General features: G+C 39.0%; 3 protein-coding genes across 5 annotated transcripts; 1 reads left to right on the top strand and 2 right to left on the bottom strand.

Moving 5' to 3' along the window:
- Positions 1 to 1,084: 1,084 nt before the first annotated feature.
- On the bottom strand, positions 1,085 to 10,520 carry LOC113132724 (uncharacterized). Of its 2 annotated transcripts, XM_026311041.1 has the most exons (27): positions 10,056 to 10,520; positions 9,388 to 9,439; positions 9,268 to 9,285; positions 9,092 to 9,163; positions 8,488 to 8,580; positions 7,800 to 7,928; positions 7,404 to 7,481; positions 7,180 to 7,257; positions 6,987 to 7,061; positions 6,818 to 6,898; positions 6,534 to 6,626; positions 6,357 to 6,446; positions 5,818 to 5,910; positions 5,654 to 5,728; positions 5,426 to 5,500; positions 5,231 to 5,320; positions 4,777 to 4,899; positions 4,582 to 4,671; positions 4,370 to 4,492; positions 4,170 to 4,259; positions 3,958 to 4,080; positions 3,758 to 3,847; positions 3,253 to 3,375; positions 3,053 to 3,142; positions 1,951 to 2,076; positions 1,725 to 1,875; positions 1,085 to 1,603 (listed from the first exon to the last, which is right to left on the bottom strand). In XM_026311041.1, exons 1-27 carry the CDS (start codon positions 10,374 to 10,376, stop codon positions 1,141 to 1,143), a joined length of 3,105 nt encoding a protein of 1,034 aa, XP_026166826.1. In that variant the 5' UTR covers positions 10,377 to 10,520; the 3' UTR covers positions 1,085 to 1,140. The 2 variants fall into 2 exon arrangements, with proteins under 2 accessions (XP_026166826.1, XP_026166827.1); XM_026311042.1 differs by lacking the exons at positions 4,582 to 4,671; positions 4,777 to 4,899.
- A 1,649-nt stretch (positions 10,521 to 12,169) lies between these two features.
- On the top strand, positions 12,170 to 14,665 carry LOC113132758 (aromatase-like). Its single transcript, XM_026311090.2, is given in 9 exon segments — positions 12,170 to 12,294; positions 12,598 to 12,748; positions 12,830 to 12,984; positions 13,155 to 13,331; positions 13,444 to 13,558; positions 13,633 to 13,750; positions 13,846 to 14,008; positions 14,090 to 14,334; positions 14,414 to 14,665. Coding segments are annotated over 9 exon segments (1,470 nt in total). The 5' UTR covers positions 12,170 to 12,200.
- A 629-nt stretch (positions 14,666 to 15,294) lies between these two features.
- ap4e1 (adaptor related protein complex 4 subunit epsilon 1) lies at positions 15,295 to 25,097 on the bottom strand. 2 transcript variants are annotated; one of them, XR_003295934.1, is made up of 22 exons: positions 24,781 to 25,097; positions 24,354 to 24,425; positions 24,120 to 24,243; positions 23,921 to 23,994; positions 23,721 to 23,842; positions 23,438 to 23,597; positions 23,110 to 23,276; positions 22,934 to 23,007; positions 22,719 to 22,841; positions 22,507 to 22,616; positions 22,285 to 22,424; positions 21,508 to 21,620; positions 21,301 to 21,419; positions 20,873 to 21,175; positions 19,026 to 19,137; positions 18,805 to 18,943; positions 18,464 to 18,719; positions 17,468 to 18,025; positions 17,182 to 17,372; positions 16,943 to 17,103; positions 16,520 to 16,766; positions 15,295 to 15,927 (listed from the first exon to the last, which is right to left on the bottom strand). XR_003295934.1 is itself a non-coding variant. In XM_026311040.1 (21 exons), the coding sequence occupies exons 1-21, from the start codon at positions 24,919 to 24,921 to the stop codon at positions 16,606 to 16,608; spliced, it is 3,420 nt and encodes a 1,139-aa protein (XP_026166825.1). In that variant the 5' UTR covers positions 24,922 to 25,097; the 3' UTR covers positions 15,295 to 16,605. The 2 variants fall into 2 exon arrangements, 1 of the variants encoding a protein (XP_026166825.1); XM_026311040.1 differs by having other exon boundaries at positions 15,295 to 16,766.
- Positions 25,098 to 25,263: the final 166 nt, after the last annotated feature.

Below are 25,263 nucleotides of genomic sequence, written 5' to 3'. Positions count from 1 at the left end.
CAGACTAGTTTCTTGTTGTTCTTTACCTGTCCAGGGTGTACCCCTGTCTTTCACCCAAAGCGAGCTGGGATAGGCTCCAGCAGATCTTCATGACCCTAAATAGGAATAAGACGCTATAGATAATGGATGGATCTTCAAAATAGGCTTTTATCCTTACAACTGCATAATAACTTAAAGAAAGTGAAAGATGCTGAGTATTTTTTTTAAAGCCCAATACACAGGATTCGTTACCCATGTAAGTTCTAAACTGGGTTTGTTTTCTCTTTAAACCAACCACCTTTATCTTTTCAATCACAAATATCTTAAACCTCTGGTTAAATTTCAGTGCACCTCATCTGCTCACTACAGCTTACCCACTGTGTGTAGAACAAGAGTCAATGAAGACAAAAAGCCAAAGACAGCATTCAATAAACAAGACAAGCCGCAGTATCTGATCGCAAAAGAGAACATGTGTCTGTGTGGTCAGAATGGTACGACTATGGATGTAGACCTTGTCCTCTGGATATTGAACTAACTTATAGTGATTCTTTCTCTGTGATACCTTGTCAATATTTAACCAAATAAACTAACTCAATTCAAAAGGCAAAATCTGTTGTTGGACTGGAACTGGACAGTCTGGAGGCTGTGGCAGAGAGGAGGATGGTGGACAAAATCAACTCCATACTGGACAATCCTGCCCACCCACTTCATGAGGAACTGTGGCGAATGGGAAGTTCATTCAGCTACAGACTAATTCCTCCTAAAGCCAAGACTGAGAGATTCAGGAAGTCTTTTGTGTCCACGGCCATAACACTCTATAATTCCGCAATATAAACAATAACGCACACACACACCCCATAAAAACCTTCTGAGCACCCCTGACACCTCATCCCGCCACATTTCCAAGTGTGAGAGAGGGTACGGTGGCTGTCATCTTCAAAACAAAACAAGATTCACCGTACGCAGCCAGTGTTTAGTTTGTCTAGTCTGTGCTACTGTAGAAATATGGCAGCATTGTGGTTTCTTGGTATCAGCACAACAAACTCAAACATCAGCAACTTTCTGCTGAGTCAAAATCAGTTTTATGAAATTCATGTAAACTGGCTAAGATTTCAAAAGTCTTTTTATTGATTATTTTACAAGTTTTTTTAAATTTTTTTTTTAGATCTCTTTGAATTTAACTTTGCAGATCTTCACACTGCTGTTGTCCCACAAATACAAAAGCTTTTTGTTGGGATAGTATGAGAGCATAGCCAAGATACCATTAGCTGGCCTCAAATCAAAACTTGCATTAAGAGCTCTTTCATTTTTCAAATCAAATGCATATGTCACCCTTTTGTCTTTGACATCTGTAAAATAAAGCACCCCACATGTGATGAAAGCATTTCCTGCTTTAGCTGTGGGGTAGGCAGTGTTAATAATGGACTCTATGGAGAATATGTCAGGGTTAAGCTTTGCAACCATCGTACTATCATCTGTGTCTGAGGCAAAAATGACCCACAGCCCATTTTCATCCACAGCGAACTTGAAATACGTCTTTGAGTTGTGGAAAAGATAATTCAGGTTGCGATATCTGCTGTTTGCCATGATCAGAGTGTTTGTACTCCTGGTGTTCAGGTCAAATCTGTTAAAATCAAAATATTGATCATGTGTAAGCCAACAGCTGAATACAAAAATGACATAACATTTAATGTGGGTTAATAAGGCAAACACAAACTCTTAAATATTTTTAAACAAACACTTACTTTATAAGCCTGTTTGTTCCTGCATTGTGGAAGTAAAGCGACCTCTTGTAAACAACATGTCCACACCCGTAGTAGAACCCACCGACATCTATAGTTTTGTTGCTTTTGGTCCGAAATGCTGGAATGTTCCTGTACTCCACTAAAACTCGACCTGGGGAAGAAATGTTTATATAGTATGATAACTCGCTAGGATGTATGGCAGACTTACGGTTGCTGTATAAATCACCTGAAAAATGATCGGCCAGCCAGTATGGACCTCCACCCGGCCCCGAGACGTCTAACATCCAGGCTCCAAAAGTGCTTTGCATTTTGGTGGTTTTCGAAAAACATTCAATAGTTTTAATAGCGCACTCTAAATGAATAGAGATATGTATTTCAGTATTTGATTAAAACAATGAACAGCATAAAGATATACGTAATTGAAAGAAACATATACAGTATAATTTGAAGTGTAATTCAACTAAATGTCCTAACCAGTCTTCATCTAAAGAAAATGACCGATGAAAAAGGGTAAATCTCATTAAATGTTTATCCTGTTATAATTTACATTTTAAAAAGGTGGACCTTTAGCCTTTATATTTATTGAACCATGAAATGGTAAATGGTCTTATACTTTTCTACACTCAAGTGTACTCAAAGCGCTTTTACACTAATTGTCCCTTCGCCCACTCGCTCACACATTCATACATCAGTGGAACAGCCACCAAGGGCAACTTGGGGTTTAGTGTCTTGCCCAAGAGAAAAGTAAACATGCTGCACGACAGGGTCTTACCACTTTTCATTTGTGTGTTAATAAAGTTTCCACTGTTATTGACTGTGTCCCTCTTTTGAGGCAGGTTTATGGAAAAATTTAATCAAACATAATCCTTTCAGTCGATTTTATCAGAGGTATCAGAAACAAAAGACAAAAGCAAATGTATTAAGGTAATTACTAAATAATGTTTTTTTTTTTTCAAATTTAGTTTTTCTACTTGTTAATTTTATTGGTGCCTCTGTGGCATTCTCTGTGTTGGTGTCAGTCATGATGCTGTGACTGTCGTCTTGATGAAGTGACACTGACTCTAGAAGACAAATTACTAATAGATTTAACAAAATGGCTGGATACCAGATTCAGTCTTTGTGACTGGAAGTTTTTGTGAAATGTATTATGTTGGCTAAAACTTTTGTTCTGTTTGTTGACATGTGGGTGGCCAGAGACCATTTGTCATTTGTGATTTGATACCAAAAAAAAAAAAAAAATTACCACGACAAAACCTTATGCTTAGCAAACATGACTCATAATACTTCTTGTCTTTAAAGTCTCCCTGTAACACAAAATGGCTGGATACCAGATTCAGTCTGTGTGACCAGAAGTTTCTCAGAGTCAGTAACAGTCAAAGCATCTCTGCTGTTGACAGCTGAATGTGCTGTTGGTGATTCTGCAAAAATAAATGTCAAATTCAACCATAAAAGATGGTGCAGACATTAAATATTGGTTCCAATCATGCTCAAGTAATTCATGGTGGCTCAAAGCTGTAATTTTACTCACCAATTTTTGTCCAGCTTCCATCATGAGTTAAATTTGATAATTTTATTGGTGCCTCTGTGGCATTCTCTGTGTTGGTGTCAGTCAAGATGCTGTGGCTGTCGTCTTGATGAAGTGACACTGACTCTAGAAGACAAATTACTAACAGATTTAACATATTTTTTAAAACAATCTAACTTCAGATTTTTTACAGATGTTAAATCTGGATTATTGTATCTATCGTTCTAGAGTTTAAACATGAAAGTCTACGTTACATGAAGTGAGACAAATAATTTGATTTTCTTCCTACATGTTTAAAGTAAAAATGAGTCATTTTTGTGAAATGGATTATGTTGGCTAAAACTTTTGTTCTGTTTGTTGACATGTGGGTGGCCAGAGACCATTTGTCATTTGTGATTTGATACCAAAAAAAAAAAAAATTACCACGACAAAACCTTATGCTTAGCAAATAATACTCATAATACTTCTTGTCTTTAAAGTCTCTCTGTAACACAAAATGGCTGGATACCAGATTCAGTCTGTGTGACCAGAAGTTTCTCAGAGTCAGTAACAGTCAAAGCATCTCTGCTGTTGACAGCTGGATGTGCTGTTGGTGATTCTGCAAAAATAAATGTCAAATTCAACCACAAAAGATGGTGCAGACATTAAATATTGATGCCAGTGATACTTAAATAATTCATGGTGGCTCAAAGCTGTAATTTTACTCACCAATTTTTGTCCAGCTTCCATTATGAGGTAAATTTGATAATTTTATTGGTGCCTCTGTGGCATTCTCTGTGTTGGTGTCAGTCAAGATGCTGTGACTGTCGTCTTGATGAAGTGACACTGACTCTAGAAGACAAATTATTAACAGATTTAACATGTTTTTATAAAATCGTTTTTTCTTTAGAGTCTCTCTGTAACATAAAATGGCTGGATACCAGATTCAGTCTGTGTGACCAGAAGTTTCTCAGAGTCAGTAACAGTCAAAGCGTCTCTGCTGTTGACAGCTGGATGTGCTGTTGGTGATTCTGCAAAAATAAATGTCAAATTCAACCACAAAAGATGGTGCAGACATTAAATATTGATGCCAGTGATACTTAAATAATTCATGGTGGCTCAAAGCTGTAATTTTACTCACCAATTTTTGTCCAGCTTCCATTATGAGGTAAATTTGATAATTTTATTGGTGCCTCTGTGGCATTCTCTGTGTTGGTGTCAGTCAAGATGCTGTGACTGTCGTCTTGATGAAGTGACACTGACTCTAGAAGACAAATTATTAACAGATTTAACATGTTTTTATAAAATCGTTTTTTCTTTAGAGTCTCACTGTAACATAAAATGGCTGGATACCAGATTCAGTCTGTGTGACCAGAAGTTTCTCAGAGTCAGTAACAGTCAAAGCGTCTCTGCTGTTGACAGCTGGATGTGCTGTTGGTGATTCTGCAAAAATAAGTGTCAAATTCAACCATAAAAGATGGTGCAGACATTAAATATTGGTGCCAATAATGATCAAGTAATTCATGGTGGCCCAAAAATTTTACTCACCGGTTTTTGTCCAGCTTCCATTATGAGGTAAATTTGATAATTTTATTGGTGCCTCTGTGGCATTCTCTGTGTTGGTGTCAGTCAAGATGCTGTGACTGTCGTCTTGGTGAAATGATACTGAGTCTAGAAGACAAAATAATAATAGATTTAACATGTTTTTATAAAGTCTTTTCCACAAAAAACAATTTGGTTTATCATGTTTTTTAAAACAATCTAACTTCAGATTTTGTATAGATGTTGAGTCTGGATTATTGTATCTATCGTTCTACAGTTTAAACATGAAAGTCTACGTTACATGAAGTGAGACAAATAATTTGATTTTCTTCCTACATGTTTAAAGTAAAAATGAGTCATTTTTGTGAAATGGATTATGTTGGCTAAAACTTTTGTTCTGTCTGATGACACCTGACTTCTTGTCTTTAAAGTCTCTCTGTAACACAAAATGGCTGGATACCAGATTCAGTCTTTGTGACTAGAAGTTTCTCAGAGTCAGTAACAGTCAAAGCGTCTCTGCTGTTGACAGCTGGATGTGCTGTTGGTGATTCTGCAAAAATAAATGTCAAATTCAACCATAAAAGATGGTGCAGACATTAAATATTGGTGCCAGTAATACTCAAGTAATTCATGGTGGCCAAAAAATTTTACTCACCGGTTCTTGTCCAGCTTCCATGATGAGTTAAATTTAATTTCTTCATTATGGGGTTCTGTGGTGAGTATGAAGAGGCTAAAGAAAGATTTAAGATTTAAGATATATGGTAAGTAGGTAGTCTATAACTATTATAAAACCCAGTATAATACCAGTTTAGTTTTCACTAAAACTAAATGTGCTAATTAGTGTATATTAATAGCAAATACAACAGACATGATGCATTCCTACCATTTCTGATCGACTGATTAAAAATGATTCCACTGCCATTGAAGGCATCTCTATTTTGGTCTGCGGAGAGTGGAACTGTATGAAATGAAAACATTGTGTTATTCTTATATTGTAAAGTTACAGTCACATGATGCTATAGACATGGCCCTGAAAACACCATTTACCTGTTAATAATTTTGCTGGTGTCACTGTAATGTTGTCTGTGTTGGAGTCGTTCAAGGCATCGTAGCTGTGATTTTTAGTAAGCAAGTCTGAGTCTACAAAATAAAAAATATTTGCTTTATGTTTTTTAATACATTCTAACTTCAGATTTTGTATAGACATCTGGATTATTGTATCTATTGTTCTACAGTTTAAACATGAAAGTCTACTTTACATACTGAAGTGAGACAAATAATTGGATTTTCTTCCTACACGTGAATAAAGTAAAAATGACTCATTTTTTAAAAATGTATTATGTTGCCTAAAACTTTTGTTCTGTTTGATGACACGTGGGTGGCCAGAGACCATTTGTCATTTGTGATTTGATACCAAAAAAAAAAAAAAAAAGATCACGACAAAGCCTTATGCTTAGCAAACATGACTCATAATACTTTTCACTTGTATGAAGCCAAATTGTGAGTAAATATTGGTCATTTATATTATAAAGAAAAATGGCACCGACAATACAAAGAAGAGGTCTACCACTCAAAGTGTTCCTTACCAACGCCCATATATGTGTCTGCAGGTTTCCCAGAGACAGTAACATTTAGTACATCACTGACATTAGGGGCTGAACTTGATGTTGGTAACCCTGTGAAAAGAAATGCAAATGAGTACAGGATGATTGTATGGTCAACAGATATTTACATAATTTGATGAATTTGTCAGTAGCTGTTACCTGTTGATACATTAACTAGTGCCTCTGTAACATTCACTGTGTTGGTTTCAATCCAGTTGTTATGTCTGTAGTCTGGAAGAGGCGATACTACCTCTGGTGAATAAAACAGAATTTTTGTGTATTAAATCAGACAGTAAGCTGTATGGTAATGCATTACTGTGTCTCTAGCCGATACTAAAGTATACTGAGGTTGAGTTTTACGAGTGTAAATAAATAAATGTGGAACCGCCAGTAAAACCTTTCTTCATTTGGGACAGATTCAAATTTGTTCAGTTCGTTCTTACCATTTTTCATGGTAGTATCACTGATGTTGTCGCTGTCTGTGAAGGCATCACTGTCATGACTCAGGTCTTCCAAAGGCATAGCTAGAAAATGAAATGAGAAAGTATATTACATGCTATAGTTTACAATTATGGTTTTATTAATCTGCAATTCAAAACACATATTTCCCACCTGTTGATAATTTCATTGGTGTCTCTGTTGCATTCAAGTCGTCATGGCTGTAGTGTGGATAAAATGATACTGACTCTAGAAAATAAAAAAAAAAGTATTGGGATTAACATTTTTTTATATACATATATGTATAAATATATAATCAAACATTTGTTTGTCTTATGTCTCCTCACTCCTCAAAATAGTTGTTTACCAGATTCCAATGTTGGGTCTAGAAGTTTTGAAGAATCAGTCCCTTCTAAGATATACTCTGAATGTGGTGTTGGTGATACTGCAAAAAGAAAGACATGATTCAACTGCAAGTAGTTGAGATATCGCATTAATTTCAATAACAATAAAGTTAAACAAAATCATGTCAGAATAATTCTATAATTTAGCATTAACTCATATAATTGTAAATTCTCAATTATTCCATACCAGTCATATTATTTGTGGAGCTGCTAAAGTTTCTGGTTTCATTGAAAGCCTCTATGCTCTGGAAAGGAGGCGATGAATCTGTAGGTTGAGTAAAAATACAAATGGTGATACCAATGTGGGATTTTGTCTAAAATCTGCAGCTAGTGATCATAAATAATAACAAGAGATGCTAAAAAAAAAGATGCATTTGGAAAGTCAGTGAGGACAATAACAGTGACAGATATGCTCAGTACAGTGTGGTTTGCTCCCTTATGATGGCCGGTGCATGCAGTCAGGGCCATAGATAGCCAAACATTAAAGATTAATGATTCATTATTCAGCCATCAAAAATATATTGCTGCTAATGTCTAGCTGCTACCCTGCTGACAATAATGACAATAAGAGAGATGTTCTCACCCATCAATATGTCGGTCTGATGAACGTGTTCTCTGGTGGTCTCATTTCTTACTTTATCAGAATAGCAGGCAGGACAGGCTGGACCAGGTGGACCTTGTGGACCAGGTGGACCCCTTGGACCTGGAGGACCTTCATATGTATACATGAACAACTGACCTATAAATAATACTTCATTCACTTCATTACACCAACAACAATAAGAAAAACAGGAAAGCACTGTTGTGTGTTAGTGTGTGTGTTTTTTTAATATAACATGGTTCAGTGCTGGGCTGTGACTTTTAAAGAAATTGTTTCTAATTTCAGTTTGTAGTATCATGCATCAACATGAAACCAGCATTTTACCTAAATAACAGGGGATTAGTTCACAAATGTTGTGGTTCGGTTTGTGTATAACGTTCCGCAATTACATTAAACTGTTGAACAAAGTATATGGGTCATTATATTCTGCACGTTTTGCACATTTCTTGGAATCATAATTATGGTGGGCCTAAACAAGTCCTGTTTGTCCTGAAAGTATTTTCTAAAAAACTCAGAAAAACAAAAACATATAAACTTTGGTAAAAGCTTTTCAGCTTGAGCCTTGGGGGAATTTTGGGTGCAGCCTGAATGAGACAGTAAGACCTGATCCTTCCTCCCTGTTTGACACATTATTTATATCAGGTTCAAGTATGTTCAAGTCATCTCTTACCCTCATTGAGAACGTTTCTCCAGGTTTCACCTTTCAGTCGTAGATGTCCAGGTTCTCCTTGAGGTCCTGGGTCTCCTTTTTCACCTGGGGGTCCTGCAGCATACATTGACTTAAATCAGCGGAGAGTTTAAATTGTTATAACACTAAACCCAGGAGGATCATGTGTTAAATATTGCACTGTGAACCCATCAGAAGATAAAGGCAACCTTTTCTAAATAAAAAATACGACTGGTATTCGTACGAACACTGCTATGATTTTGAAATACGGTATTCGTATTCGTATTGCAACTTTGTGATGCACTGAAAACTGAAATTGAGTGAAAAATAAACATAGACGTCCTTTTTCAAAACAACAAAATGCAACATAATTAAGGTGTCATCAGTCCAGTAAACAATAGTTTTGTGGCACCTATAAACAGTGTGTTTCTTGTAGACAGTGAGTGGGATGTTCATCTTATGTAACTCTGTGGCTAAACAATGGACCTTTTCAAAACCTGTGACTGACTTCTGTTTGTGAGTATTTGTGTCCTTCCTGATCCACCCTTCTACACAGGGTTTGTCTATTCGGCTGGATTATCAGATTTAAATCAGACTGATCTCTCACCCTTTCTCCCTCGTCTCCCCTCCGGACCTGGCAAACCCTGTGGTCCGGGGGAACCAGCTTTTCCAGGCAAACCTACAGGGCAAATGTACTTGTTATCTAAATGTGTAAATTTGAGTTAATTTGTGCAGTTAACTAAAATGTGTGTGTGTGTGTGTGTGTGTGTGTGTTTTTTTTACCTGGAGGCCCAGGTGGACCTGGAAAAAGAGCATATAACATTTCACATAAAGTGAATACAGTGGGAACACAAGAAATGATAAAAAAAAAGGGGGGCAGGTGGAAGAATTATTCAAGCGCACCTGTTAAACAAACTCCTCTGGAATTGTTACACAGATCTATGAAGGCTTTGACCTGGAAGAAAAAAAAAACACAGCAGTAAATATGAACTACACATGGACGAACTTAGGAAAGATCAGAGGAAATTTTCTAAGGGTACACGTTTAGCCAAGTCACTTCAAAACACATATCAACAATATTTTATTTGTGCTACCGAGAAAAGATTCACCTCTATTTCTTCTATTATTAGAGTTGAACTCCTTAGTTGATCAATAGAATATTTTTGGTAATAATATACCTCTGTAACAGTGATTAAAATGTCCTCCCTGTCAAAATATACAGTAGCACCCTGTCAGGAAATGCCATTTGCCTGAGGATGAGTACAGTCACGCTCTACTACAAAAAGTATTTATCTAAGAAACACTCAACGGAAAAACAGACCCTTTGTAATCACTGTAACAGACTCCGGGATTCTTTGCATTGCATGAACATGTTTCTGATCCCTACAGGGAAAACAGAGGGAATGATTCCATGAAAGATGGAAGTAAAAATTCTTGATTCCTCCCCAGTTTTATCTCATAATAGTAGTAATCAGAAATCAAAACTTCATAAATTTCCTTTCTCGTATTTGACAGTGCAATAAACAACAGGTAATATTCCCAGCCTGGCAATAAGCGTTTTGGTGTCTTACAGGGAGCATGGAGTATGTCATTAACATCAGCATATCCTTCTTGTCATGGCTTTGTGTTGGATCTTCCTCCTGGTACCTTCTGCTGCGGTGGAGCTTCTTCAGCCCTCCAACCACTGCAGGGTCCGTAGGCAGGATCTCCGACTGCAGCCTGCAGCTCCGTGACAGCTCCTGCATCTGGTCATCCAACCTGGCCAGCTCCTCCATCAGCTCTTTCTGGTGCACCAGCAGGAACACCAAACCTGCAGAGCTCAGGAGCAGCAGCACACACATCCCCACCAGCAGGACTTTCCACTTGAGAAAAACTCCACTCCTTTCCTTCATCTTTGTGCCTGTTTTCTGGTCCTCAGCTGCAGAGTGATCGGGGCTCTGAAACTCACAAACAAATACAGCACATATGTGAACACGCCAACAGATGAGACGTCAGAGGGAAACTACACTCGAGCTGCTGAAGAGGAATAAACATGTCATAATGTGTCTGTAACTACAGGCGGAACCACATGGTGTATTGCGCAACAGCAAGCATCTGGGAAACAGTTACACTAAAATCTGTAGGCTTGTGTGATTTATAAGTGGCTATTGGATATATTTCCAAAATGGTACTGTACAATATGTTCTGCAGACATCATTCTTCTCATCATTCTGCTACTTCCTCTCATATTGTCACCATCAGATCAGACACACAATTACATGGAAGTGGATTAAATAATACATGAACAAGGGGAGCATTATCTGGACTTACAAAAGAGCTTTCAGAGCACTTTTGGTACAAGTGTGTGAGTGTCTGGATATGCGTGCATGTGTGTTTCAAAATATCCTCTATACAAAAGGGGTTTTCATGCCTTTATCTCAATGTGCACTCCCAAGACAAGAATTAATGATGCAGTTTAAATGTATGTAACTTAATGACAAAACTACTTCTCCTACTTTTTTTTTATAGCCAATTTGGAATAAAAGGCCTCCCCTCTAAAACCTTAAATGTGAGGCCAGTATCTTGATCAGCAGCTATTCATTGGTACTGAGTTTGATGGACAGCTTCATTATAAGACACCGCTTCTGCATAAACCCTTTTCCATTTCACGTTTGCTGCAATTATTTCCAATGTTGAAGTGAAACATACTGGCAAGGACGAGCACAGCATTTACATATGACTACACGAAGTTTTCCACATAATAAATAAGACATTGTTTTCATTCCCCTGTTTCTCTCTTTGAACTGCTGGGTAAATCCCTGCTCCCTTTGTCACAGGTCAGCCTGACCCAGCTAATTAATTTCCCTTTGAAAAGCCTCCTCTGTTGATGAATTGGACAGTGGGGTTTCTTTCTTTTGAACAAAGCCTGATGTGAGCTAAGCCCATCTAAAAAATATATATATATATATATATATATATATATAAAATAATGCAAGTACAAAGTACAACCAATAAAAGACGTGCAGTTTTTTTGCATTAGTATGAATAAAAGACACCCACCTTTTTTGTTCTTTATGAAGCAGCATGGTTTTCTGGCCTAGCCAGGGTTGTGCCATATAATGGTACTTGTCACCCCGAAGTGGCAGTGTTCCTAAGCAACCAGCAAAGTGAAGGGGTCTTACCCGGGGTCTTATAAATACTTGAATCGCTCTGATTTATTCGGTAGTTGAAGGTTGATCATCTTTAAAGCCAGAGGAGGAAGCGCTGGTATCTCCTGCACCTTATCTTGTCAGGAGCAGCAACAAGAAAAAGTAGTAAGTATATATATATATATATATATATATATATGTGTGTATATTTTTTTTTTTTGACAATTTATGAAGAATTAACATAATATATCAGCAGAATAGAGTAATGGTCCGAGTATAACGTTGTGAAGTTGTACTAACAATAGAAAGCAGAGACCTTACTGGCCTTTTGTGTATAATCTTATAACCACTCCATCAGCTGCCTCATTCAAAAACAAATGGTTCACCATAAAGCTTTGTGTGGGTGGATTTGTGCCAGTGCTGTGTAAACGTCCCAGCCCTGAAGGATAACAGTATTAGGAGTGATAGGAAAAAATTTGTCTGCTGGTATAAGGAGACACAGGCTTTATAAGCACAGGTCACACTCTCTCTGCAGGCAGACGTAAGAGACAGGGAGGCTGCTCACTGGAGACACTCACCATCGGCCCCATGGTGGTAGATACAGTGTCGCTTCTGCTTCTTTTGATGCTGCTGCTGCTGATCCTCACGTCCTGGAGCCGAAGAAACCAGTCAGACATTCCAGGTAGGAGAAAACATCTTCTGCTCTTCTTGTAACTTGTATAGATGTGCCCCCATGTACAAGTCACTGTGGGTGTAAGCAGACTGAGGCATCATTTTAAATATGAGAATTATCTATTTTAAACTGGTTCTTTCTAGAGTTTTGCATTTTAAATACCGATATCCGGTAAAGGTGCTTTATAATCCCATGAGGAATTGAGTCTGTTGTCTATGCGTTGTGACTTCAGCAGACTGGATGCTTGCCAAGAACAGGAGTCGGAAGAAAGACCTATTATGTCTCAAATAAACCCCTTATTCTTTCTGCCAGGTCCTCCTTTTTTGGCAGGACTCGGGCCTTTTCTCTCCTATGCCCGATTCATCTGGACTGGGATCGGAACAGCGTGCAACTACTACAACAACAAATATGGTGACATTGTCAGGGTCTGGATTAATGGCGAGGAGACCCTCATTTTGAGCAGGCAAGTCTTTTAAGACAAAACTCTTTGTACACACATTTTAATCTATAATGACATGAATTCAAACCCTGGATACACTTCTAGGTCCTCTGCAGTGTACCACGTTCTGAAGAGTGCTCACTACATAGCCAGATTCGGGAGCCGAAAAGGACTGGAGTGTATTGGTATGGAAGGGAGGGGTATCATATTCAACAGTGATATCCCGCTATGGAAAAAACTGAGGACATATTTCTCTAAAGGTGTGCAATTACCTTAAACAGAGAATATAGTGTCAGTGTAGTGTAGCATTTCAACATATTTTCTATTCTGAACAAATGTAAATCAAAGCCCTGCTGACTGATGATGACTAAAACTCTGCTTCCTGGTGTTTTGTATTAACAGACTGTGGTATGATACGGTTGTTTTACAGCTCTGTCAGGCCCCAGCCTCCATAGGACAGTGACGATCTGTGTGAGCTCCACAGCCAAGCACCTGGACAACCTGCAGGAGATGACCACTCCCTCTGGACATGTGGACGCCCTCAATCTGCTGAGAGTCATAGTGGTGGACATCTCCAACAGGCTCTTCCTCAGGGTGCCATTAAACGGTCAGCTGCATGTTTACCGCCTGTACATTCTACACGGTGTATTTGCTGCCAGTAAATAATATTTCCAATTCCTGAACTGAAGCCTAACTGTTCTTTGCTCATAATAACTCAGAGAAACACTTGCTGATGAAAATCCAAAACTACTTTGAGACCTGGCAAACAGTTCTCATAAAACCTGATATATTCTTCAAGATCGGATGGCTGTATAACAAACATAAGAGAGCAGCGTAAGTAACTAAATTAGTAATTACTCAGCAGGTAACTCTTCTAATTTCTTTAAGCTAATCTTTTGTGCCAACAGTCAAGAGATGCAAGATGTGATGGAGAGCCTTCTTGAAATTAAAAGACAAATGATTAATGAAACCGATAAGTTGGATGATGATGATCACGACTTTGCAACAGAGCTCATATTTGCCCAGGTCAGTCTCTTTTGATCAATCTATACTTACTGAGTTGCTGTCCTGATAATACTGTGTGTTCACCAAGCTCTGACCTTCATTTTTCTGTTCAACAGAACCACGGGGAGATTTCACCAGATAACGTCAGGCAGTGTGTGCTGGAGATGGTGATTGCGGGACCTGACACACTTTCCATCAGCCTCTTCTTCATGCTGATGCTGCTGAAACAAAACCCTGACGTAGAACTGAAGATAATGGAGGAGATGAACAGGGTCCTGAGTGAGTGCATATGTGCTCTCTGTGACGGCAATAAGTAAAAAATAAATTAACAGTCAGTGAAAGCTGTATTTTCATTTCCAGGTGAAAAAACAGCTGAAAACATTGATTATTATCAAGACTTGAAAGTGCTGGAGAGTTTCATCAATGAGTCTTTAAGGTTTCAGCCTGTGGTTGATTTCACAATGCGAAAAGCTCTGGAAGACGACACCATCGATGGCACCAAAATTAGAAAAGGAACCAACATTATTCTCAACATTGGCTTTATGCATAAGACTGAATTCTTCTCAAAACCAAAAGAGTTCAGCCTGATGAACTTTGACCAAACTGTAAGTCAGCAGTATATCATGCAATAACTTGTGCCTTTCAAAAAAAACAAAATAGTTTAATCTTTACTGTGTTTGATAGGTGCCCAGTCGTTTCTTCCAGCCCTTCAGCTGTGGGCCTCGTTCCTGCGTGGGAAAGTACATCTCTATGGTGATGATGAAGGCCATCTTGGTCACTCTGTTGTCCCGTTACACCGTGTGCCCTTATCAAGGCTGCTCGCTTGAGAGCATCAGAACGACCAACAACCTGTCGCAGCACCCTGTGGAGGATGAGCACAGCCTGGCCATGCGCTTCATGCCGAGAAACTAACAACCTCAACCCTCTCAACTCTGAAACATAGTGACACTGTTACAAAACCATAGAACTGTCAAAGTGTAAAACTGCTAAAATGGACAAGTTATTCCTGCTGAGCTGTTAACACAACATTGTCAAGATTGCAGTCAAGTACAAAAAAAAAAAAAAAATCTCAAGCTTACACTACTCTATTTTTCTATATTTTCTTAGCACAGAAAAACAGTATTTTTGTCAAGTCACCTACTTCGTCATAACTGAGCTTTAATGTTGCTAAATGATTTTCTGGCCCATGTGACATCACATAGAAAGCAAAAGAAGACTTAAGTAAAATAATATTTTTGTAAATGTTTTTATCACATTTCATCGTTCAGAAGACTGGACTGAGACAAGCAGTCGCAGTTTAAATGTCTAGCCCTGTTGATGTAGATGCTGGTACATAATTAACAAACAGTATATGTGTTACCTGTGCATTTGTATTAAACATATTCAATGTAACAATGTTGTATCGTGAGTGGCACCGGTACATGTTGTAACTTCAGCAAATCGATAAGTTGCATGCACATTAATATAATCATAAGAGTAAGACAGGAAGCTGTCTGAAGGGTGCGTACTATGTAACAAATACTGTAAATTGACATACATGAGAGGGAAGAATACCAGAAAAGAAGTCCAGCACATTATTGCCTCAATTTAATAAACAATCATTGAGTCAAAGGGAAATTCATTTACATGTGTAGATTGTATTGATGAGCAGAATGCAGTTGCAGGCACTCTTTGGAGACAGTGATTTTTCTCTGTACCACAGGCACAAATCAAACACGCCTCCTTGGCATTACAATATAAGGCGTTGGGTTAAAGTTGGGTTTTAGATGCTCTTTCATATCAGGGGACAGGCATTTAAGAACCAGGGTAAACGTTCTCTTCAGGTTGACTTTAAAAAACAAAAAACTGAAATTCAAACATGGCACGGCACAACTAAAACACCACATGAAGCTCAATGACATTTTTCTTCCAATGAAATTAATAAAAATATTTTCTGTAATAATAAAAACACAATAAATATGGTTTTAATACTGCATAGATACAAAAATAGAATAAAGACCACTAAAATCCACCTCTCACCCAAACTGACAAGCCAGAAACATGAGTGCATAGATAATCAGGCAGAAAGCAGGATTTGTAAAACATCATCATAATGATAAGGGACTATAAGGGCATTGCAGTGAGCTCCTCATTGCTATGTTGAAGACAAAATATTCATCTGAGATGTAAAAACTGCTGCAGGTGGTGGTTTTGTTTTCCTGTGTGGAAAGTTAGAAGATGAACAGGTTTTTATTGAAAAGATAATATTACACAAATATTAGTTTCCTTCAGCAGCAGGAAGAGTCCATACACAAAATTAAAATTTAATTTGGTACTTAAATATCCTCCCTCTGCTTCTGCCAAATCACATTCATTTTCAATCAGCATTGGTAAACTTAATAATAACCACAAAAAAAAAAAAGCTTTAATATGCTAAATAAAAAAATTTAACCCAACCTTTGCACTTTTTCTTATTTAAATCCAAATGGGCTTTACCATCATGAATTATCCATTACACCAAGAATATCAGTCATGGAGCTCTGACATTATTTATTTTATACATTAGTGTTATTTTGAAATGCCACACACACAGATAGGGTAAAACTAACTCTCTTTTGGCCCTGAGGTTATTATGCTCCATAACCCTTCATCAAATCTTGTGAAATGTCCTACCAATTCAAATCTTCCATGACAACAAAACCTACAAACTAACATATAGCAGAGAAGAAATAAATAGTAAACTGAGGACTATAGAGTGTTGAATGTACATCAGATGTCTCGCTTTCTGTTCTGTACTGCAGTTCTGTTTACCCTCCATTTCAGTGGTTGAAAGCCCAGTGGTCTGGTCGTCAGTAGTGTCAGCTTTGGGGGCGAGGGGGGTGGTTTGCAGCTGGGGCTCATTGTTCCTGTAAAGCTCGCTGACAGTGGTAGATCAGGCAGTCAGGCAGGTCGGGGACTGGAGAGCGCAGCCACACAGCCAGTGCGCCCGCGTGTAAACGGCAGTGCATCAGACATGGCTGATCCTGGAGGAGCTGGCAAGCTACAATACCCTCCATCCCTGTGCAGAAAGTGATAAAGGTTTATGCGTGTAACACATATCCACCTGTTGGCCAAACACTGCACTACTGCACCTTTCACATACTTATGTCATTTTTATGAGACACTGCTGAAATCGCCAGATAATAGGGTTAAAGTCAATGAGACAGTGTGATCAGAAAATCAAAGTCTATTCACCTATGATTTCCACAACATGAACCTGAAGTTTCTTCTTCAGTACATTCAGAGTGGCTGTGAGAGGTTCTTGTTCATCATTGATCAGCGTCAGATTCTGTTTTGTATCGTGAGAGAAGGCCAGCCACATCGTCCCATACTCCTCTGTGGACACTGTCAAAGGTCTGTGGGAAACATATAGTTAAAGTAACTACTGGTCTCTGCATGGCCACACTTTGAACAAAAGCAGAATAGTGTGTCACCTGATGAAGCTGGTTAGAGGGAGTTTGTATAAGAACTGCACTGCCTGAGGTGTTCCAACAGGGAAATGGTAGGATACCATCCCGACCACTTCAACATGAACTGAAGGCCTCTTCACAGTCAGGGAATACTGACATGATGCTATACTGAGACTTCTCACCTCCTCCAATGGACTATGAGACACACGGGAAACCTGAAAATGAAAACGCTATTAAGACAAAAAAAAAAAAAAAAACGTGTAAAGGACAGTGTTCAACTTCACTAATAATTTTCAGATGAATACGTTACCTCAAGGTGTTCTGAGTTGACATCTAATTGTATTTGCTGAATGTCAGAGTCACAGGAGTTGCTAATGAAAACAATCAGCACTAAGGAATCCTCTCCCTGCACATGACAGGCTGAGAGATCCAGGCTTTGGTTGGAGCACAGAGGAGTGATTTCTGAGTGGGGCAGTCCAGAGAGCTCTGCAGGAATATGAGAACTGAGACAAAAGTTTTTGGGTCTGTTTGGGTCTTTATGTGAAGCAAGAGCAGCAGTTGCCAAACCATTATCCCCAAGGACAGAGGGGTTACTTTCCTTTATGTCACTGTCCATCAACTCAGCATCTAGATCACAGGTGCCATTCGCAGCAGTGTGGCCCTGAGAGAGTTCAGATGTCTGTTTGCTAGAGGATACAGCCAATTCTGAGTTGAAGTTGGAATCCAGCAGAGTGTTACACAGCAGGTTATCCACAGCACTGGGAGGAGACATGGGGGAATTGGATATTTGTTCACTGGCTACCAATGATAAACCCTGACTTTTGGTTTTTCTTCTGAACCGCTGGGCTGTGGGCTCAGATTTTCCCATCTGTGAGGAGGAAAACGAGGTTGTTACAGACACACTTACAGTAGAAATATTTTCCTTATAATAACAGAGTAGGTTCTCACAATTAACACACATTAAGGGCTGCAATATTATCAAATGAGTTTGGATTTGCAGCACCAGTAAATCCTAAGTAGAGGTAATATTATTAGCTATCTAAGAGGGTCACCTCAGGCTTAGAGAAACTATGGAAAATTTGATTTAAACAAATTTTAATTTAAAGACCAAAACACCTCAGACTAATTCAACTGTTCATGTATGTCACATGAAGTATGTACGGCTGTCAGGAGAATGGATTTGAATTTTTATCTAATCTCACTTTGCTATTTTAATAGCCGACAAACTTATCACAACTTGCCTTTTCCTATTGTGCAACACACCTCAAACTGATAAGTACATATACAGAAGACTTTGTAGTCTCACCAGACACACAGAGCTCTGGGAGCTGATGCCAACAAACAGAGAAGAAGCCAGCTGCTGTTTCTCTTGTTCGGTCTCAGGGGTCTGTGTCGCAGGGGGAGTCTGGCCTTGTGAGCTGTTGGCCTCCCCCTGCTGGCCGGATGACTGGAGGGGACTCGGAACTTCAACCTGGGCAGCCTCCTCCACAGGTTCCCTCTGCACCAAGTATCCCTCCTTCCCCCACACCCTCTTCACTCCATCCAGCTTCAGAGTTGTAGAGCTGAGGCAAAAACAGTGACTCACCAGTGTGAAGTGAAAACACTAGAAGGGACAATTCGTGCCAGATGCATGTTGTGTCCACATACCCTCCTTTGTGTGAGAGGTCAGTGCTATCTCCTGACAGACCAGAGCTCATGGACAACAGTGTAGGAGACTGTCTGTCAGCAATGCTGCAGGAGGATATGCTGATAGGCAGGGACAAGCCATACGGCTCCAGGCTCAATGCTAAAGCAGACAACAAATCCAAATATGACAGCGTGTAATGCTGCCAAACCTCCCACAATCGCAATGATGTATTCACTTTTACCTTTTGCCTGAGCTAATTCCTCCTGCCGTTGGTGAGGAGGCTTATATGGAGCAGCGCCAGCAGCCAACGCCTCTGATACAAATCCATCCAGAAATGAAAGAGAGGAATCCACCTGAAAACAGGCATCATTCCAACAGCAAGTTTCAACTTCTCCTTTCATTGGAATTAGAAGACAGTTTGGGAAAAACAGGATTTGCAAACTAAGGATATGATAAGTACTGCATATGTTCATATCTTTATCATTTGACACTATGTTTTGCCACATACAGTGCTGTGAAAAAGTACTTGCCCCCTTTCTGATTTTTTTATTATTTTGCAAATTTGTCACAAATGATTCAGGTCATCAAACTAATTTTAATATTACACAACGATAACCCGAGTTAATACAAAATGCAGTTTTTAAATGATGAGTTCGTTTATTAAGGGAAAAAAAGCTGTGCAGAAAAAAGCTGTGTGGAAAAGTAATTGTTCCACCCTTGCTAAACCATCAATGAACTGTGAATAACCACATTTGGGGGAAAGCTGAGTTAAATTTCACTTGCCACACCCAGGCCTGACTACTGCCAGACCTGTTGAATTAAGAAATCACTTAAATAGAACCTGTCTGATAAAAAGTGAAGCACCCTACAACATCTCAAAAAGCAACACATCATGCCACGATCTAAAGAAATTCAAGAACAGATGAGAAGCAGAGAATGGGCAAACATGGCATCCATAGGAGAGTTCCAGGGCTAAAGCCAGTGCTGACCAAAAAAGAACACAAAGGCTCATCTCACATTTGCCAAAAAAAACCAAAACATCTTGATTCAGGTTTTGGGGCAAATAACTTTTTGGAAGATGTGCATCTTGTTATATCTAGGGTGAAAAACGAACATGTGGTCTGAACAACTTGCCATAACTGGTGGAACCAATTCTGCACTCTACTAGGAAATACTGAAGGAGAATGTCTGGCCATCAGTTCCTGATCTCAAGCTTAAACACACTTCGGTTATGCAGCAGGACAATGATCTGAAAAACACCAGCAAGTCCACTTTTGTAGGGCTTTAAAAAAAAAAAAAACACAATTCAGCTTTTAGAGTGGCGTAGTCAAAGTCTGGACTTAAATCCAATTGAGATGCTGTGGCATGACCTTAAACAGGCGGTTCATGCTCGAAAACCCTGCAATGTGGCTGAATTAAAACAATTCTGCAAAGAAGAGTGGGCCAAAATTCCTCCACAGGGATGTGAAAGACTCTTTGCCAGTTATCACTAACACTTGATTGCAGTTGTTGCTGCCAAGGGTGGCACAACCATGTATTAGGTTTAGGGAGCAATTACTTTTTCCACATAGGGCGAGGCAGGTTTGGACAACCTTTCCCGAAATCATCATTTAAAACCTGCATTTCGTATTTACTTGGGTTATCTTACATGAAATTTTAAACAACCTGAAGAAACATTTGTATTTGTAGAATATTATTCTTATAATCTAATTGAGCAGACGGTGCATTTGATACTGATCGGAGTTCTGTGGTAAACCCCACTCTTCTCCAGACATGCTAAAACAGCCGCTGATTACAGCTGAAATCCCCATTATATTAAAGACTCTCATTCATCTAATTGACTGTGTGTCACAGAGGGAAAGTGCATGCAGGATTTTTCCAACCATCAGAAAATAAGCACTTACACTGCTAGAGGTGAAACCATGTGACATTATGTATTGTTTTCAAAGAGCTAAATCATTTACTTTGTTTTGGGCATCTGCAGCAAAATATGACAATTTCCAGTGAACAAATTTAGGCAAATGTTTACATGTTAACAATATAAAATCAAAATGTACTGCTCATCATTATTGCGCGTGTGTGTGTTACCTCCAGGGCGTCCAGAACACCATCTCCAGGAAGCAGCCTGGCACGTAGTTCAGAGTCTTGGCTGAGGTGCTGCAGCTCCTGTGCTCTCTGTCTCAGCACTGTGTCCATTGAGCTGCTGTATGTCTCACAAACCTCCTGAGCCACAGAAACAGCTGCCCCACCCTCACAGAGCTTGGTCATTGCCATGAAAACCCAACTTTTGGTTTCGCTGCTAGTTTGTTTCATGTCCAACAGTTTGGCCAGGAGCCTCAGGACTGTGTCAGGCTCCAGTTCCTTTTTCAAATGGGAGAATTCACCAAGTACCTGAGGGCACAAAGTGTATATAACATTCTTTCTTACTCCATTTGTTTCTTTAATGTTATGACTATGTGTCTCATCCATAATAAACTGCAACCTCCACCACTGACTGTTGTGTAAACAGCACTCACCCAGCTCATGACTTGGAGGAAGCGCTGTGGCAGTTTGCCCAGCTCTCCTTGCAGCAGAGAAACATATGAATCCACAGCAAATAGCCTCAGCTTTCTGTCTTCCTCCACACTGTCAAATCCTGGGTCATTTAAAGAGAAATTCAACTTTATACCATACTGATCAATATTAGGATCATGATGATTACTAAACAGAAATATCAATATTACCCTCAGAGAGCAGTTTAAGGAAACTGTTGGGGATGTCAGGCTGCATCATGTCTCCCCCCAGTGAAAACACTGTGTTCATGGTCTCAATGAACCATTCGTTATCTGGTGCATATGTATGATGTTTATAGGAAAAAGCAACAACAAATAGAAAGGAGCTTGGTATGAACATACAGAGCATGTTTTCTTGAAGAACTAGATGATTGCTTTTGGCCCCTATAGGTTGCATTTTACACATTACCAAGAGCTTGAGTATTCCAAAACTGAGAATTTCATCTGCAGCTCGGCAGGTTTCACAGTTCACTTCTTGTCATTTCAGCACTGGAACAGTATCATACTACAGAAGAGTCTTAAATGGATTCATATTCCATTGACAAAAATAATAATGTAAGTCATACATCCAATTCTGAAATCAAAATTTGTTTTGCTTTCTGAACAGGACAACATTTAAGTTCAGTAAAAAGTAGCAACCAAAAGGTAGAGTAGGTTTCAAGACATGACTATCATGATAAACTCATACTATGCACTATAACAATTATCAAAAACACTGTAACACACACTGAGTTAGAAAACATTGAGAATGAAACATAATATGCAGCGGAAGAAGTTTTAAGTATAGGCTGCTTCTTAGATCAGTGAAGGCATCATCAAGTTATTTTCTGATTTATTATATGACTGTGCTTAATTTCAGACTGATTTTCAGCTCTTCAGCTACAGTAGACCACTATAGGCACATGAATGTATATTTAACAATAAGCACTATCACACTTGAAAGGATATTTTTCTGCCAGTTCTGCCACTTTCCCCACCAGGTCAGTGGTAGTGTAGTCATCTCTACTCATGCGAAGAAATTCCAGCATCTTCTCGACAATGACTGTGACATTCTGGGCATTGGTGATCCGAAAGAGCAACTCCAGTGTCTACAAGAGAATAATGCATGCAACAAATGCCGTACACAGGTCTATGGCACCAACCTCCAGACTATACCAGTGTCTGTCTCACCTCACGTTTGATGATGAGGTCGGAGTGATCGAGACACTCTATGATGGTCATCTGATGCTGCAGGGCCAGTTTAGGATCCTGCTGTACCACATAGGTGAGAGCCTTCAAACCTTAAATAACAACAAACCATATTCAAGTTTAAATGTGTTAAAATCTTAAATGTCACGGGAGAAAAATGTCTTATGTTAGATCATATTTTCGTTGATTCTTACCTAGATACTTCAGATTTATCTTCGGTGACAGAACAAAATTCCCAATGCATTTTGCAGCTTTTTCCAAAAGGTCAGACTTAGGATAAATTGTGTAAATGCATTTTACACACTCATATAATATTGCTGGAAATAAAAAGATTCATATAAATGTCAGTAGGGCTTATTTGAATTATTTCAAACAAAGGAATTTAATTACGATACACAATTTGACATACCATAGGTAATATTATGGTTCATCTCAGCTCTTCGTAAAGACTCGTCGAGGACTTCATACATGATCTCACTTGTGCTGTGAAAACAGAACAGTCATAAACTCTATTCGCAGGATTTTGTAACCAGAGCACAACTACATCCACCCAGATCTTCCAAAGACAGACTAGTAAACAATTACCTCTGGTCATTTTTCCCAAGTAAGGACAGTATTCTTAGAAGCTGGATTTGAAGCCATGGAGCAGGAACACTGTGATAATTAAAATCCATGGGCAGCTTTCCTCCCACTACCTGCTTCAATATGGTGACAAAACTTGTAGTCAGGTCCTTATAACCTTCTGGATTCTCCTGTAACAAAAGAAAAATATGTCCCAGCACTTAAGATTACATCACATTACATCAAACTAAGATGTCTGAATTAATTAGTATAATTATTATCATACGTGGTGATAAAGCCATGAGCTAATAAATAATTACAGAGAAAAATACAAAAAAAAAAAAAAAAAAACCTGGATCATCTGTAAGTAGATGTGCAGTGAGGCTGTCATCACACCAGGATCCTTGTCACACAGAGCTTTGCGAAACTTGTTGTGGATGTGTTGAACTTGATTCGGTGCTATTATATAAAATTTGTACAGTGCTAGGACTGCTTTTCGTCGAATGATTTCTCTACAAATATATATGAAATTTTTGTTATATAGAGATTTTTCACAATATAGTTACCACATGATTAAATATGTGTGAATTCATTTGGGGACTAATGAAACTGGAAAGGTGAACAGCATTACTTACTTTGGGTGATTAAGTTTCTCCTCCACCAGAGGGAGGATTGCAGGGATCATATCTCTGGGAAAAATCTGACTGACAACAGTTAGAGCCATGCACACTTCAATAAGGTTTGTGCTCTGAAGATCCTGAAAACACAAAACACAATGAAGTGTCCTAATCTCCTTCAGAGTTGAGATTAAAAATCTAACAAAAATGGCACCCACCTTCAATACAGTATTCACAAGAAGAAGCAGCAGCTCATGACTTTCATTCAGAAACAAGGACACAGCGAGGTAACCTGAAAATCACACAGAAACCTTTTTTTTTTTTTTTGTCTAAATATAAGTGTGGAAGCAATGGCGCTGCTTCAAAGTGAGGTCAGTTTGTTGATTCAGTGTTTTAGATAAATGCAAAAGAACATACCGACTCTTTTCTCCAGAACAGAGCCTTGTTGGGCCAGTTTGATAGCATGAATATAGCTGAAAGAAGCCTCATAACCCAACATTTCACAGTAGATCGCTCTCACCATGAGCTCCTTCATCTGCCTCTGAATCACATTATGACACAAACAAGAACTAAACACATCAGTAACTGGACTCACAGAATTATTACTGAAACTATTGGAACTATCTGGTTTCTCGTGAGAGAACACAGTACCATGGAGGTGCTGGGGGAGGACAACTGTTCCTTGATAGACACTAGTTCACGCTGAATAAGTTTCTCTTCTTCCTGGAAAGAAGAACATGATGAAACTGTGACTTGGTGGTGTTTAAATCCATTTCTTATTTACATTCAGGTGTTTTTGAAAAATATCGTGACACCAAAAACTTGAGAATTGGCTGATGAGGAGAAGAAACAGATTTGCCTTCGGGGTTTAATTTGCACTTAACTAACACCTGGAAAGTCTGAGCTTATTATAAGACCATAAACGCACCAACAAGGACAAGTTGACAGCACTTGGCATGTCAGTGCGTTAAAAGACGCCTTTTCTTAAATTAGCATAGTCTGATTAGCGAGCTAGCATCAACAACTTGATTGACTGGCGTCATTTCGCCTCAGACCCGGTTTTAAAGGACACACTCACATGTTTGGACGTCAGCTCGGTGATTCCTCTGATGAGGTTTCCTAGTTTGGACGTGGAGGACAGTTTAGCAGATCCAGGCTGAGAGTCTAAAGACAGGAGGCTCGGCAGAGCTGTCAGGGTCTTCTCCACAACATCGCTCATTTTGGCAGCGACACTCTTCTTTCTTTCAAAACACACCTGACGTTATCTCACCTATCCTCTGTCCATCCCAGCGACCGCTTCTTACACTCACACAGCAAATGTTTCCTGTTAAACATTTAGAAAAACCGTAAGAGGGAAGAACTAGCCTCCCGGTCGGCCATTGTTTTGATTCTAACCACCGCTTTTCTGACGGCGTCACTTCCGCTTGCATTTGGAAAACTTTATTTAAAAAACCTTAAATGTCAACAGTGGACTGACAGGACGAAAATATATCAGTAGGTTTATAAGAAAATAACGAAAACTATTGGACAAAGTAGAGAAGACACAGTTATGATATGCAAA

The sequence above is a fragment of the Mastacembelus armatus genome, chromosome 6 (assembly GCF_900324485.2).
Source record: "Mastacembelus armatus chromosome 6, fMasArm1.2, whole genome shotgun sequence".
Classification (NCBI taxonomy): Eukaryota; Metazoa; Chordata; class Actinopteri; order Synbranchiformes; family Mastacembelidae; genus Mastacembelus; species Mastacembelus armatus.
Note: the sequence above shows the minus strand (reverse complement) of the source record. Positions and strands in the feature narration are given on the sequence as shown.